This window comes from Macrobrachium rosenbergii, chromosome 18 (genome assembly GCF_040412425.1).
Source record: "Macrobrachium rosenbergii isolate ZJJX-2024 chromosome 18, ASM4041242v1, whole genome shotgun sequence".
In the NCBI taxonomy this organism is placed as follows: Eukaryota; Metazoa; Arthropoda; class Malacostraca; order Decapoda; family Palaemonidae; genus Macrobrachium; species Macrobrachium rosenbergii.
In genome coordinates, this window is record NC_089758.1 from 5,658,314 (window position 1) to 5,674,676 (window position 16,363).

General features: G+C 36.1%; 1 protein-coding gene across 27 annotated transcripts in view; it reads left to right on the forward strand.

Annotated features, from left to right (window-relative positions):
- Positions 1 to 16,363, forward strand: part of LOC136848048 (zinc finger and BTB domain-containing protein 7B-like) — a 212,859-nt gene that overhangs the window by 146,368 nt on the left and 50,128 nt on the right. For 4 of the 27 annotated variants that reach the window (XR_010855918.1, XM_067120139.1, XM_067120141.1 and 1 more), the window contains one exon: positions 2,995 to 4,004. The exons of 21 other annotated variants lie outside the window; for them this stretch is intronic. Coding sequence is in view for 5 of the 6 variants with exons in the window: in XM_067120139.1 (XP_066976240.1) it covers positions 2,995 to 3,399 (405 nt within the window). In the remaining variant the exon portion in view is untranslated. Of the gene's footprint in view, positions 1 to 2,994; positions 4,005 to 10,335; positions 12,324 to 13,737; positions 14,549 to 16,363 lie in introns of those variants that run through there. 2 more of the 27 variants (XM_067120140.1, XM_067120144.1) reach the window with 2 other exon arrangements.

The following is a 16,363-nucleotide window of genomic DNA, read 5'->3' on the forward strand; positions in this document are numbered from 1 at the left end:
TATTAAGCTAACTTTCAAATGAAATTAAAGTGTCTTGGGAGCACGATTTGGGTCATATGTTGGGTTTAAACTCTAGAAATAAGCATTTTTAGCATTCTTAGTGACTCATACCAAACATTTGCTATTCCTCCTGATCCGTGATGGGTTCTGGAACCTAACCTCACGAATGTTTGAGGTGTAACTGTATAGGGATTGCACCAAGGTTGGATTTGTTCCTGTTCAGGATATGTAGGGATTTTACCAAAGTTGGATTTGCTCCTGGTCTGAGCTTGTCAGGATATATAGTGATTTTACTAAGGGTCTATTTGTTCCTGGTGTGAGTTTTCTGGAATTTTATACCAAGATGAATTTACTCTAGGTGTGTCTTTCAGGATCTGTAGGGATTGCTTGAGGCCTTGCCCTTTTTGAAGTTTGTAGGCTATTTACCAAAGGTGGATTAACTCCAGGTCAGAGTCTTCATAAAGTTTTTTTTTTTTTTTACCTAGGTTGGGTTGCTCCTTATGTGAAACTAGCAGATTCTGTGTGTGTGTGTGTGTGAGCTTTGCTCCTTTTCCTAAGTTTGTATTTGCTTCAGGTTCCGTGACTGGTAGGCTACTCAAGGCTGGATCATTGAGTTTTTAGATTTAATAAAATGTCCCATTTTTTATACAGTACATAAAGTCATAATTTTCTTCACGTTTTTTGTGTGGAATTTATGTAGGTCAGTAGAAAAGATAAGTACAGGAAATTGTGGCTGTGTGATTTGTTAAAAATACACTTTTTCATTGTGTAGGGACTTTTGTGTTATGGTCTGTTTCCATGTGAAAATGTTTTAAAGAATGAAAATGATATCCATAGAATTAATAGGTTCTCATTTTTGAAGAGTTTACTATTTGGACCAGTCACTTATCTGCTTAAAGAATACAGTAATAATAATAATAATAATAATAATAATAATAATAATAATAATAATATCTTAATAGTTCAGCATGGAAGGCTCAGAGTTTGATTCAAGTGTTGGAAAGTATCCTTGACACATCTTGGATAGTACATTTATTTCTAGAGAGTTACAGTACTTATCCTCCTTCAGCAACTCAACCATTTGGATGTTTCTGAGGGCTAGTTCTACAAATGTCTGTTTTGATCAGAGACATAGTAAATCTCCTCTGCTGGTATGTAAAAGAAACTGAAGATGATATTGATGTTTATTTGAATAAAGTGTGTTACAAGCTTAATGTTAAGGTTAGGGGATAACTGAAGACGGTAGCTGAAACTTCCTCAGTGGATTATGAAAATGTTTTTATCTTGATTTTTTGTTTTTTATGATAAACCTATTTTACCTCCTGTTATAATGTTAAAAAGCACAGTAAAAAAGTTTTGCTTGTATGGAAACATATTCAAACATTTACACAGTTGTCTGTTTGCTTTGTTTTGTTGATAGAATCATTACATTTGAGTTTGTTTAAGCTTTAATATTCATATCTTGCATTATTTTTTGTAACAAGCGGATTTTACCTTTTAAATCCAGGTATTCCAGTTTAATGAAATATAAACTAACATGCATAATAGCTTCTTGAATAGCTTGTGGAGCATAATTCTGGAGTGCTGTTAGGGAGCATGAAGAAAAATTGAGTGCCCCCAAAAGTTGAAGTAAAATTGATAAAGAAAAAAAGTTTTAAAGGAAATTATACTTTGAACATTAACGGTTGAACATAAATTATAACCCTTCATTATAGTCATGTTGACTGTTTAGTTTGTGATATGAATAAACTGGTTCTATAGAGGTGCCAGAAAGGCGTAAAAAAGATACTATTTACCTTCATTTGACATATGTGCATGTATTCTTGCTTGGAACTCTCTCACACACACATACACACACACACACAGTTTTATATTTTACATGCTGGATTTTAGATTTGGGATAATAGCTCATCTAAACTGTTAAACAGTAGATGACATCAATTATTCACTTTTTTGTGCATTCATTAATAGGTCTCTTTGCCTATCCAATTGACATGCAAGTCACTGACAGTATTAAAAAGTTTGTAATGTACCAGAATCAAGGAAGTGTTCATTTTCATTGTTGACAGAAGAATTGGGTTGTGAGATTTTTAACTATACATACATGTGAAAGAAATAATTATTTCAATTATAGGTCAAAGATGATAAAAATTTGGGTGCTTGAGAAATAGAGAAGTTTAGTATGCTGTACTCCATTTGCATAAATGGATATTGTAACTATATTAAAGTATTTAACCTCATTTTAACTCACAGTTACTTTTGTTGGCTCTTTAAGCAGTGCAATTCCTTCTTCTAGTGTATGATATTTTCCATAATTTAAGTTTTCATTTCCTGCTTCCCATATTTTTGTAGGGTTGTGGTTTACTGTCGGCTAGAATTGTAGAACCCCTAGATGCCATTTCATAACTAAAAATGCCAGTTAATTTATATGAAAACTGAAGTTTTTTGGTTTTTATGAACATGTAGTTTTAAAAATTTGGTGCTTAAAGGATGTTTGATCTCAAAGTAAAACAATCCATAGATCAACCAGTATTGTAGTAATAGAATGAACTTGTAAACTTTCCTACTTAGTATGTATTTGTAGTGCTTATGTCAAAAGTGTGTTGTAGATAGTTATTCCAATTTGAATAATATCTGTAGTGGTGGTGAGAATATTTAGCCTGGGTTTTGTAAAATTGTCTTTTGACAAAATTTAATTTGTTCATTTGCGATAGTGTCCAGTTACCTTTTATACGTTTTTATTTGTTTCAAAATCTGTGATGGTGATGGTGGCTCAAATTTCTTGATTGGAAGCTGTCATTTTTAAGCCCTTTAGGTATAATGTCAAATAAAAGTGCATGCTGTAATTTGTTATTTTTGACAAAAAAATTCTAGTCATAAAAGCATGTGAAGCAGAGTCATTTGTTTGAAAAGGGTATTTATTATAATCATTATTTGATTGGTAGTTGTAATCCTTTGAGTAATGATGATAATAAAGTTAGGCGTTCCCAACAGGTGGGACTGAACAGTGATGGTACGAGGAACAACTGGAGAGGAACTGTCGGCAAGCTGCACCAGTGCCCCTACTGTAAATATTCAACTTTTAGGAAAGATCACATTACAAAACACATTAGAACTCACACAGGAGAAAAACCATTTACCTGTTCGTTTTGCGATTACTGTGCGGCATCTAAAGACAACCTTAAACTTCACGTTCGAACTCACACTGGCGAGAAGCCTTTCTCTTGTCCCTACTGTCCCTTCCGAGCAGCCAGGAAAGATAGCCTACAAGTTCACATCCGTATACACACAGGCGAGAAGCCGTACGCTTGTTCGAAATGTTCATACCGCTCATCTCAGAGAAATGCTCTTGTCTCTCACATGCTTAAACACCAGTCACCTGAACAGAGCACATCCTAAGGTTTGCCATTGAAATTCAACTTTGTTACCTGATTTAACATTTCCAGTGAGTTCCCACAATTATTTATTTGGAATTATTTTTATATTTATTTAGTTTCATTAAGTTATTTACCTTGCCATTAGCCCCTGATGCTCACCCTACCACATAATTGCTTATTGTTGCCATAGTTCTATCTCTAGGTATAGGTCATTAATAGATATTAATACAGCCACTTGCAGTTATATGCTAATTTAGACAACTAGGAGTTGTTTCATAACTTATTGCTTTGTTTGGTTTTCATCAGAGGTGAAGAATTCATTTTATGAAAGCTAAGCTTTGTTGTAGAAATTGTGATCGACTTAGAATTCATAGTTTTAAGAAGTAATTCAATAGATTGCAGTTTTGTATCCAGTAATCCAGGACATAGTTCCATTGGAAAAACTCCAGATGTTAATGCATGCTTTCATGTTTGTAAAATTTGCCAAGAAATTAGATTTTTATTTTGTATTTTATAACTGCCCTTGCAATACAGGGCAAGTTGATATTTAATGTAATAGAAGGTTTAGATATTTTTGTATTGTATTAAGTAATAAATTGTACACAGTAATAATACATATTAATGATAGTAAATGTTTCATTCAAGTTCCTGTACTATTTGCCAAGTTAAGTTATTGATGAAATGTGATCTTTCCAAATAATATTGGTTGAATGAGAAAATGGAAATGATTTTAAATAAAAAAAACTAGTACTGTACGTGATTGTACAAAATACTGGGAGATGGTCTCTTTTCTACAGGTCTTTTGAGGTTTGAAATGATTTTTCAGCATTAAATTTCAGCACAGTTTGTTAGTTGTGGCCTGAGACAGTGTTGCACTATTTTTGTTGTACAGGTATTATCATTTAGTAAACTATACTTGACAAACAGTTATACTGCATCTTAGCCCAGAAAGTTACCAGGGCAGGTTTGCCATGAAATATGTAAAGTTTATGGAGATATTACTACTAAATGAAAGATTGTTAAGGACATTAATCTGGAATGTATATACACTAGCTACGTAAAGTTACAGTTGAATTTAAATAACAAAAAAAAAGAAGGTGCAGTTGACCATTTTTATCCTACCCATTGTGCATTTCATGATGTGCTTTTAGAGTTGTCGTCCATCTGTAGACTAGATTACATTGGGTGAGAGTATTGTTTTTCCTTCTAAATGTAAAAATGTGTTCCTTGCAACATTATAGACACAGAGGATTCAGTGCTAAATTGAAGCTCAGTGCTTCATTTTCATAGTTTATGATCTGATTTGTTTATAGCTGGTAAGCATCTTTTATTATTCTGAATTTTATAAGTGGTCATATTTTTCACTTTCCTCTTTTTTCCTTTTCCAAGTATCATTCTAGTCTGTGAAAGCTTGTAGTTGAGTTAATAGCCTTTGGGCTTTTTCCAAAAGCAATTGTATGGTGAGTATTGTTTGTGCCAGTGTTCAGGATAAGGTGTAAGGTAACAAAGCAATAAACTGAATTCATAAGGGAACTCCTTAGGAAATAGTGAGTACTGTACCATCTTTTTCATAATTAGCATTATTCTTGAATTTTTTCTTAAGTGATAACTGTGAACTGTATGGCTGTATATTTTATTAAGCCTTTACATGTATATATGAAGGTACAAAGATTATACAAGAGTATGCATAAAATAAAAGACTGACATGACTGACGTAATACATCTGTAATAGTGTTTTATTCCTCACAACACCAAGCCAGTGGACTACAAAGACATCTACGACAGTTTAAGAATGTAGTTATTTTCTGCACAGGGATTTCATCCATGATTTAGGGGGATAAAATATGGTAGTGCGTACTGTATCTGGATGTAAAGTTTCAATAGTTGTACCATAACAGTACTAACGAAATGTGGGGTGACTCGGGAAGCTCGCGGAAGCTAACATGGCTGGGAACACAGTGGATGGGGATAGGCCGATCCAGGTCACACGTGATCATAGGCCTAGCTTCAGGATTTTGTTTTTTCAGAGACAATTCAGTAACAGCCTAAGTGGATCAAACGTGAGTACTCCCATGTACAGCATGAAAGCCTAGGATCGTATATTTTGAAAAATACAAATTTCTTTTCAATTTGATATTTGAGTACCATAAATAGAAACATTTATGAAATATAGCAATTTCATAACCTCTTTATATGATTAGGACATAAGGGCAGTCTCGAGTATGATGGAAGTTCCCTCTGATGAAATATGACCTTGACCCATTCCTTTCAGTTGTAAACTTCTATTCCATTTTAGATTCCTAGGCCCTTGTTAGTGTGTGTGTGTGCACAAGAGTGCAAGAGAGGGGTGTATTACTTAGATCTGTCTCATATATTAACCCACAAGCAGTTGCTCTAAACTACAGTTTTCTTTTTCAAGTGTAAGGGTAACCCTTCATTGCTGACACAAACTATTAGAATATGTGGAGGATGAAGATGATAGCTTGTCTCCTCACCTGAAGAATTCAACAGTTGATGTGATCAGACAAAGCAGAGGAATCATGTCAGAGCGTGCCCTCAGTGCTGGGCCTCATCCTGACAGACTGGAGACACTCGGACCACTTGCAATAAGGTTATATTTTAGGAGGTTGTAGGACAGGTATCAGTTGGGACAGAGCAACATTCATTCCCTGGTGGGCCTTTTCAGAGTTGAGAGGCTGTATGAATGTAGATCCCTTTAACCTCATATAAGAAGCAGGAACAGGTTGGCCACACATTAGAAGAAACTATTGAAATTACGTCAAACCCTGATCCATTTTGATTCCCTTTTAGAGAGTGAAAATTGGCCAGTGTTTCATATACTGAAAGCAGATTAGAAATATATCAGTCAAACTCAGAAATTACACTCAGTGTGTCTATCAGAGGATACGCTCTTTTGGCAATTAAAAGAAAGCAAATGAATGATAGAAACCACAGCTAAACAGGAATTAGGAAATTGTATGTTAATTATTGATATTGATATCGGTATTGAAATTCGTACTTCCGTCACCATGAACAATGCACAAGGGACATTGATATTACTAAAATTCAAAGAGCAGATTTGTAGAGCACCATTATTACATTATATTTTTAAAAAATGTGAAAAAATTGAATATGAAACACCTATTAAAGAAACAGGATCCATTGTCAACTGTTGTCAAAGCCACCATACTGTTGCTTAAGGGTAGGTATATCTTAAAAAATCTTGAGACTCTCAGTATGCCAGTTTTTTATGCAAATGAAGAAAAGGTAGAGTAGACATAAATATGTTGTCAGGGTAAAAAGAGGACACCTAGAATTTTAAAATCAGTTTCTTTTATTTAAAGAAATAACTTCCGTGAAAAGAGTGATTGGGCGAGATCTAATAATACCCTAGGCCAGCTAACAACCACCGTAGAGTTTTTTTAGGGTTCATCTTCATACCTTATAATTTGTACCCTTCACCAGTTTCGGTCAAATCTCTGTTAGGTATCATCAGTTGTGCTGCTACTGGTTTACGGTCAGGCGTTGGGATCAATGCAAATAAAGTAGCATCACATGTATAAGCAACTACCTTGTTTTCTATGGCAAATCACAAGAAATGGTTTTCTTGTAAATCCTATAGTGGCCATCAGCAACACCTCTCTTGCAATTTATAAGTGGTTAAAAATTCAATTATAATACAATAATACAAAGATGCTTCTCCAACTTTCATTTGTCCAAGTTTGAAAACTATGGCCTCATGATGAACTTGGTTGAAAACGTCAGGAAAGTCAAGACCAAACATACGAACTTCAAGATATGAATCAGGGATTTCTGTACTGAAATGGAAGCTAAAAGAAATGCAACCTGTTCACGCATCAAGCATCAAGATTCTTCATGCCGTGGCACTGGAAAGCTCAACTACCTCAGTTGAGCATTAGGAAAACGGGAATGATTCTCTCCCGTTGCTCTGCTCACTTATTAAACGCATCAGCCAAAGGGCTGCCTTTTGGACAGCCATCTGGTTTAAGCAAAGGAGGCACAATTGAGTCGTTGCCAAAAGCAGAGCTGCATGATTGCTAGTAGTCCACCGTATTTGATGCGTAATTTCACCACAACCCTTTTTACACGATTTTGTACTGGCAGATTTCCCTTTTATTGTACCTCTTGTCATATTCTCTTTCTTCCATCTTAATTTCCACCCTCTCCTAACAACTGATTCGTAATGCGACTGCGAGGTTTTCCTCTAGTTACACCTTTCAAAGTTTTACTGTCAATTTTCGTTTCAGCGCTGAGTGATCTCATAGGTCCCAGTGCTTGGCCTTTGACATAAATTCTATATTCAGTTCAATACAGGCAGCTTCCCCAGTTATGGTAGTTCCATCTTTTACTATTTTAAAAGGTTATATGAATAAAAAAAAAAAGTGGTTGAATTTAAACAATGACATTGACATTTCATTAGTCATCCATCATTCATATGGAAGCAGCCTTTAACCGATAGTTGTGAGGAGGAAACTGAGTGAGTGGTTCTGTTGCCATGCCATTCGGCGGCATACTGTTGTATGGCCTATAACACTCAGTAACATAGTCCCTCGCCACCACTCCTGCCCTCGCCCCCTTTTTTTGACCATTCTTCAATGGTAGTTCATCACCAACCATTTGCTAATCTAATTTCACGACAAGTGAGGCCACAATACTGTTGGAAATTATCTATATCTTAGAGGTCCTACTGTAGTACGGCAAAGACATACTGAAGACAAATGAAGGGACTATGCTGTAGAAAGTGTCAAGAAGCATATTTGCTGGCGCATTTTATGGAAGTTTGTGAGGTGGTGCTGGAGGAAAGGTTGCAGCAGTTTTGCCTGATATTAACGCTTGTTATTTTGGCGTAGTGACAGGAAATCAAAAATAAAACCAGTAGTGTAATGATGCAACCGCAGGTCTAGTAGCTTGGGAAAAGTGTATATCATAAGTTTGAGGGTCATGAAAAGAAATTTGACAGCGAGAGACAAGCTACTGTGAATTGAAATTGTAGTACTTTGTAATATGACAATATCTGAAGTGATGAGAACAGCAGGTACAGTGGAGGAATTGGATATGAAAGTTGGTATCAGTCAGGTTATAGTAATGGTGTGAAGAAAGATTCTCATAGGAGCTAAAATGTCTAGATGCCTTTGTGTTAACAGCAGAATGAGAGGAAGAGGCCTTAGAAATGTTCGCGATGGAAGGGTAGAATAGAGGGGGAGGACTAAAAATCATTTTAAGCAAAACCAACTTTTGGTGTCAAGAAGGTGGAAGGTGATTGTGTAGATAATGTGGAAGAGGTGTGAGCGTGAATGCAGCACTGTTTACTGAACGTGAACAGATTGTACCATGATTTCCGTGGTTTCCTGTGCCTTTCTGCCGGTCTTTAACCTGCTGTTTCCGTTTGTGCTGCTTTCCTAATCAGCTGTTTCTGTCAAAACTGTCTTGTCTGTGAGATCTCAAACTTTTTTCCATCCCCTTGATACCACCTCACCAATTCCACTTTTGTAATATGATCTTGACCTACTCCAGCCATGTATCTTTACCTTCCACGGTCACACCTTTTCAGAATCTCCATTTTCCTTGTTAGTGCCCATGTTTCTGTTGCGTCAAGTAATACAGACTTTATGTACCCAATGTAAAGCTTTGCTCCTTCTACTAATAGGGTATATTTAGTTACCAGTAGAGTAGCTCTCTCTCTCTCTCTCTCTCTCTCTCTCTCTCTCTCTCTCTCTCTCTCTCTCTCTCTCTCTCTCTCTCTCTCGACGTTACCCTATATCTACTCGTTAAATAAAGAACTTAATATTTTTGTAGCTTTCGTTATTTTTATGGTCAGTCCATAAAATCTGATTAATTTTTGGTGTCCGGATATATGGTGTTCAGACAGCTGTGATGCTTTTCTCCGTGATAGTTGTGGGAATTAACCAATATTTTCAGTTTCATAAGTGTCGGTCAACTAGTCAGTCTTACTGTCTTGTCTGATATCAAGTATTCAACATGTAACGTTACCGAACGTTGCTAAGCTTTAAAAAGAGATTCGAAGACCATGTATTTTATACCTTACGTCTTGAATGCTCACCAGAACTCACCAGATATTTGTTTACATATTTAAACCAGAAAAAGTGGCCATTGACTGGTGACTTGTTCCATGAGGTATGATCTCGGTTCACATAAAAGGTCTTCCCTTTGACTGGGAGCAGCACTTCCAATATTTGCGGTATGTAGGTTGGTTATGCTATGGCCTTGTAAGACAGCCTTGTGCAAGTTTGCGTAGCAAAATTTTTTTTAAAAGATTTACTATTAATTTGTGTGACCCAAGACAAGGTTAAGTGTCTTAGGCGTGCTAAAGGTTGTAACGGTAGGGCTGTTTGATATTTTCACATTTTGGTATGATGCAGCAAACAGCAGGCTCATTTTGTGAACATCCATATGTTTTGGAACTGTATGTCTATTTTTACTGAGGTAGAGCAGATTTCTATCCGCTTGAAATTATTGAGAATGAAAGACAGAAGCGTTTAAAGACTCCTTTCTTTCAGTTGAAGGTATCTTTTTGGAGAAGTATGTAGTTTTTACTACAATTGTTATACACACCTTGAAGAATAGAAATACCACAGGAAGACTCATGCCGCATTTTGATATCAGTATGTAACTTGCAATATTGGTAACTTACACATATATTAAGGTTAGAGATACTGCTGTCTTAAACTTGAGACTAGCCCTGCAAGAAATGAGTTATAGCTTTTGTGTGTCAGTGTTCCTGTATTTGTTTATTTGGATGACAGTGTTGTAGAATCGATCTCAGAAATTGCAGATGTAAAAAGTGCAGTAAAGCTTGAACTGCTGTGTGGTGTAATTCTAATGATTCCTAATCTGATTACTGTATTAGTGAATTCTAAAAATATTTTAACCTTGACGTGTACTATTGAAGTTATTAAGACGAGCCATTATTCTACAGGTGTGGCTGCAAAATAACAGTAGCCCTATGGTTTCTCCTACCGCCGGAGGTGGCGCAGTGGCAGCAGGGTCCCCAAGGAACACTACTTACGGAAGAAAGTTACCCAAAGTTTACCAGTGTTTACAGTGTCATTATCATACCCTTAATCGAGGTGACCTCGTTAAACATTACCGTACCCACACCGGCGTCAAGCCATTCAGGTGTCAACATTGCCCTTACCAAACGGGAGATAAGTCGAACTTATTGCAGCACAACCGCACCCACACCGGAGAGAAACCGTTTTCGTGCCCCTACTGCCCCTACCGTGCCACGAGAAGAAGTAGCATTAAAAGTCACCTGCACACCCATCTATGAACACGGGGCTGATGTGTTCCGTTCTGACTGGATCATTCTGCAAGGCATCGTTTCGCAGCTGAGCAGGCTGTTTGAAAAGTCTTTTTTTTTGTCGCGGATCTTTTAGTACAACAGTTGCAGTCGTAATCAGTGTTTGTATTTGTTGATTTATATTTACTTTCAATGGAATTAAAATTATTTTATATGGAACATATCTTAGTTGCAAAGGGGTACCATAACCATTTTGTGCAATCGTAATCAAATGTTTACCACATGATATTTGCAACTTGCAGTTAAAATTGAATGTTGTTGCTTGATTTACTCGTTGGCCTGACGTTTTACTGGAGCACGTTAACCCTAACGAAAGCGAAATTTCTTATTTTTTTTTTCCTTTTTTTTTTCGTTTCACTCGAGTGAAGTTTCGAGTTTTCTGCTGTTGTTTGAAGTCTTCAGACAAGTATTTCTGCGTGCTAGCTCCGTGAATGTTAATTGACCCGATGGTGTAGATATGTTTTTCACTATTTGGACTATCAAGAATTGGCCCAACCTGCTCAAGAGTGCCATGTTCGTGCTTCTGAGACTTCCCAGTTCTTTGTGCCAAATCTTCTCGTGAATCTTTAAGCCTCAAATGTTCGTGTTTATCAAAAGGAAACGTATTAGAGGTACTGTAAAAATTAAAAGTAAGTTCATGACACCGAATCCACTGATGGTTAGACGACATTGAATGAATGCATTACTTTTTTTGTTTTGTTTTTATAATTATTTACTTGCCACCAAGTATGTAAAGTGTATTATGGTAGTGTCGATACGCGTGCAGTAATTATACCGTAAGCGTTCAATCCAGACCCATGGACCCCTGCTATTTTGCGGAGGTGAGAATTATTCTATGTAGAAAAGTGGGGTTTATAGTACGGGCTGTTATGAAAAGTATAGATCTGGGATGAGGAAAGTAATAATAAATTTTAGGCTATATATATGAAATACAATGGCCACATTCACAAATTATACAAGTGCACATACACACGTACTCTTGATCAGCTTGATTACAGTTCGAACCCCATTGTGAAAGGAATTTTACTAATTCCACTTGCTGGTTCGTACTTTGAGAGGCTTCTGCGGAAATTGTCAGGGAATCGGGAAGTTGTGGTTGTTCTATGTGGATGCTAATAAATACGGTTATCAAAAGATACAGAATAACATTTGTTGTTTGATATATTTTCAAGGTTTTGGAAAACAGAAGGAGAATTGAGTTTATCTTTTCTTTACCATTTTTCACTTCGGTAGGTCTATTATAAATCCATTCATTCACTTCGTCATATAGACTTAGATATAGGAACATAAAAACATTGTTACAAGCAAATATTAATTAAAAATGTATACTGGCATAATGTACAGGCATACAAAATATAGAATGCAGTTAGGTGTTGAGCCTATAATTTCTAAACTTTTTCGTCCCGATGGAGACGTGAGTGTTATTGGTAACTTGATTACTTTTTGATTAATAAAGGAGCTAAAAGTAGCTGCATCAGAATGTCTTGTCTTTTCTAAATATGGCAGTAAATATCGTCATTCTTCCTAGATTTGTCACGGTTATGTTTTATTAAATGAATCACTGACAGCTTTAGTACAGCTAAAACGTGTGTATATATATATATATGTATTATATATACATACTATATATATGTATTATATATATATATATATATATATATATATATATATATATATATACATACTATATATTTTATATATATATAAATATATAAATGTATGTTTGTATATAGAGCCAAGTGGTCAAAGTCACTGTCTATTGTGCTTTGTAAACCAGGCAGCAGTTTGAATCCTGCTGGGGATCAATGATAACTCTCTTTGGTTAAGTTCTTTCAGAGTTATAGTGAATTGGATATTAAACATTTGTTGTTTAATATTTGTGAACATACAGATAAGTGACAAATATTATAGATATACACATTAATAAACTAGAACATCTTCATAGTTATTTTATTAATACTTTCCCATAATACACAGGAAGTTTTGTCATTGTAAATTGTATTGTCCAGAGAAGGTAAAATGCAGTATTGGTATTAAATGAATTTTCCAGTGACTGAAGATTAAAGTTTGCATTTGTTGTCAACAAATGATAAGGATGGAATATAATGTCGTGATGAACCTTAGCTGCTTCGTAAGCCTTCACAGGAAGCCCACCATCTGCGCATAGGTCCTCCATTACATACTCCACCTTTCACCGCTTTCTTGCATGCACTCTTGCCCATCTTGGATGTAAAGTTCCTTCCTTTCCAATGCCTTTTTCACACTATACATTCAACACTTTCAAGGACTTCCTCAACTCCTCCTTCCCAACCCTTCGGCTGTCATTCTTTTCTCAAAAATACTCTTAAACATCCTTTTACCCACTAATCTTTCTACAACTTGTATGTATCTATGTTTCTCACTCGTTTATTAATACTTATGTCACATATAGTATGAAAACAATTCTGTCAGTAGTTTCAACCATTTTTTCCTTTCAGTCGTTACCCACACTTCACTTCCAGAAAGGAGAGTTGGCTAAACAGTCCTTTCGTACATTCCCTCATTTGCTTCCAGAGCCATTCCAAGTCTTTTTCCAGTTAGTTGTGCAGAGCCTTTGTAAACGTCCCTATGTCTTTATTGCTTTCTGATGCCGGTTCTAATAACCTTTAGTGATAAGTGAAAAAGATTCATAGTTTCCCAACTACTCTGTTCAGCGACGGAAGAAAATTTTCAGATTGCTTCATGAATTTATCTTGCCAAGTAAGTATACTGTGGGAAAGTAGTTGACCGAGTACAGTTGCGTAGCTCATGTCTTTGACACTTCCATCCCGTGGCGTCTAGCATTTTATTTGTGCTCTTCATACCAAGGTAAAAATGAAGTGATTTTTGTTGGTGTGTTATCAGATATTAAACATTTTTGTCTTGTTATGATCAGATTGGGCTAATCAGAAGTAGATCATGACTTGGGGGTAAAGGAAAATATTGCTGTTTGAGAAATGTCAAGATGATGTCTTTATTAAGTGGCAACATTTCTTGCAGGTGTGGCTTGAAAATGACAAGCGAATGGATGACAAGGCATGGTCTCAAAGCTCGAAGACCTCTGGCAACAGCAGAAGGTCAAAGGAAACATTTCAGTGTCCTCAGTGTCTCTACACATGCACCAAACGGTATAATTTCATAAGACATTGCCGAATTCATACTGGAGAAAGGCCCTTTGCGTGTCCTCACTGTCCCTACCAGGCGAGGGACAATTCCATCCTGTCGCAACATGTTCTTATTCACACGAGAGAGTTGATCTACACGTGTGCTCAGTGCTCCTTCAAAACTAAGCACAGAAATGTTTATCATCAACACCTAAGGACTCACTGTCATGGCTGGCTTTCATGTCCGTATTGTCCGTTTCAGTGTGGTGAGGAAAGGGTCTTTAAGCTTCATTTGCAGTCACATAAATAATTTCGTGCTTTCTTAGAATATCTTTCACTTTTGTCTGGATAATACATCGCCAGACTTACTGGCTGCACAGCACATGAAGAAGAAGAAGAAGGTTTTTCTAGAGTGGATTTCCATGTACTGTTATTTAAATATTTGCATTCATGTGTTACAGCGGCCAGTGGCAACCTAAAGGAATCATAATTATGTATTACGAAAGTTTGTTGTCTGCACTTTACTAACGATGTTTAAGAGTTTTTTTGTGGCTGACAGATTAAGATTATGAAAGCCCCTTGTGATATTTATTCTGACTCCAAGTAAAATATTTATTTTGGATATATGTCATATGTGTCGACTTCAGTTCAGTTGTTGCAAGTCACACAATGTATGATACTTTTAATAAAAGAAAGTCCTGTTTGCATCTTACTCTTCCTTCTGGCCACCAGAGAACATAGTGACGTCGCATTATCTGACGAAATTTCCATCTCGGGCTCACTGCGGGAAAAGCATCCGTCAGGGAAACTTCGGAGCACAAGTTTGTGTGAGTCTCGTACACATTCATTTGGGTTGCGTTCATTTGCCTTTTTATTTCCGTAAATATTTATTTGCCATTACAACCTAGGGCCTGTGACTGGTGTTGCTATATATAAAAGAAGTTTGTTTGTGAAAACAGGCCATTTTACGTCACACTGATGAAAGGTCAACATTTTTATGTTTATGTCTTTTTAGATAAGGTAATAAAAATAGTTCTATTCATTATTCCTCCTCGTTATGCCATAAGAATTTTAGCTGCGTATCATGTACAAAACATCAAAGGTAAACTGCTCTACGAGGTTTCCTTTTCCCAATTCAGAATTATGCCTAGTAAAACTGTAGCTGTCAAGTTCTCAGAAAAGTTCTCGGATATAAACTATTGATTTGCATGTATTTCTTACACAGACGCAGACTCATTATGGTTACCTATAAGTTACCAGTGCTGTCAAGAAAGTAAACACACTTCAAAAACAAATGATAAACTCATTTTTATCCGAGATATTTGTATTACCCTGGCCAAGTTTCCAATGAAATAATGTAACAGTAATTATGTATGAGTTTTTGAGGTGTTGCTGAAGTATCCTTAAACATAATGCTGGCAGAACTTGTTAAATAATGTTGATGAGTCTGCGCAAAAGTGATAGTTACACAGTTAACTCGTTCTATTTTTCCCAGCATATATTAGTTCCCTGGCGCGTCATCTACTGGAATAATGCGTAAAATATTTTATTACTAATCTAAAAGAAAAAGAGGCAGATTTCGAGAAGAGATTTGATGGGAAACAGATGATTTTGAACTCTAACAAGGCGAACCATCGCTTTAAGACTCGAGTGGCATACTGCAGGCATAAAGTGGCGAGTGTTGATAGAATTGATGGCCAAGGTGTGCGAGGGAGAGAGGAAGATGGAAGTGTCCCCCAGTGTGGCTGGGATGGTGTTATTCCATTTTTAAAATCCCATATCACCATTTGAATGTTCAACTTTTCCTATGCCATAACATGAAAATTCAGTTTTTGAACCATCAGATCCCTTTTTTGGTCAGGAAACATTTATTGCCTGTGCTCAAGGAAAGGGAAAACGTGCCACACAATTCGTTGCATTATGTCATTACAGCTATCCCAGAACCAAGTGTATTAATGATTATTAGTTACCTATATTTCACTATTATACAATTATATACACAGTTCAGTTATAGCATAGCATTTTTATTTTCATTTGTCCACCGTGAAAATAAGACTGTTTAACGTTTCCTGCAGGTGTGGGTGGATATTGACAACAGTCAGAGTAATGGTGCTCAGGTAGAAGTCGATCCTCGGAACCGGTTGGCAGTCTCTGGCATTCCGCCTCCTGGGTATAGATACTATTCATGCCCTCAGTGCCCCTTCAGAACTAGGAAAAAGTGGAACCTCACTCAGCACTATTTGATTCATACCTCCAAGAAAAGGTTCTCGTGTCCTCAGTGCCCTTTCGAATGCAATCGTAATGACCGTTTGAAATATCATATCTTTAACCATCACTGATATATATATATATATATATATATATATATATATATATATATATATATATATATATATATATATATATATATATATATATATATACAATGATTGCCTTCGATTGCAGTGGCCTTCCACATAGATCGTACCATAGACTCGGTTATGTTTTTTTTATGTAACACAATGCATATTTTTTAGAAAATG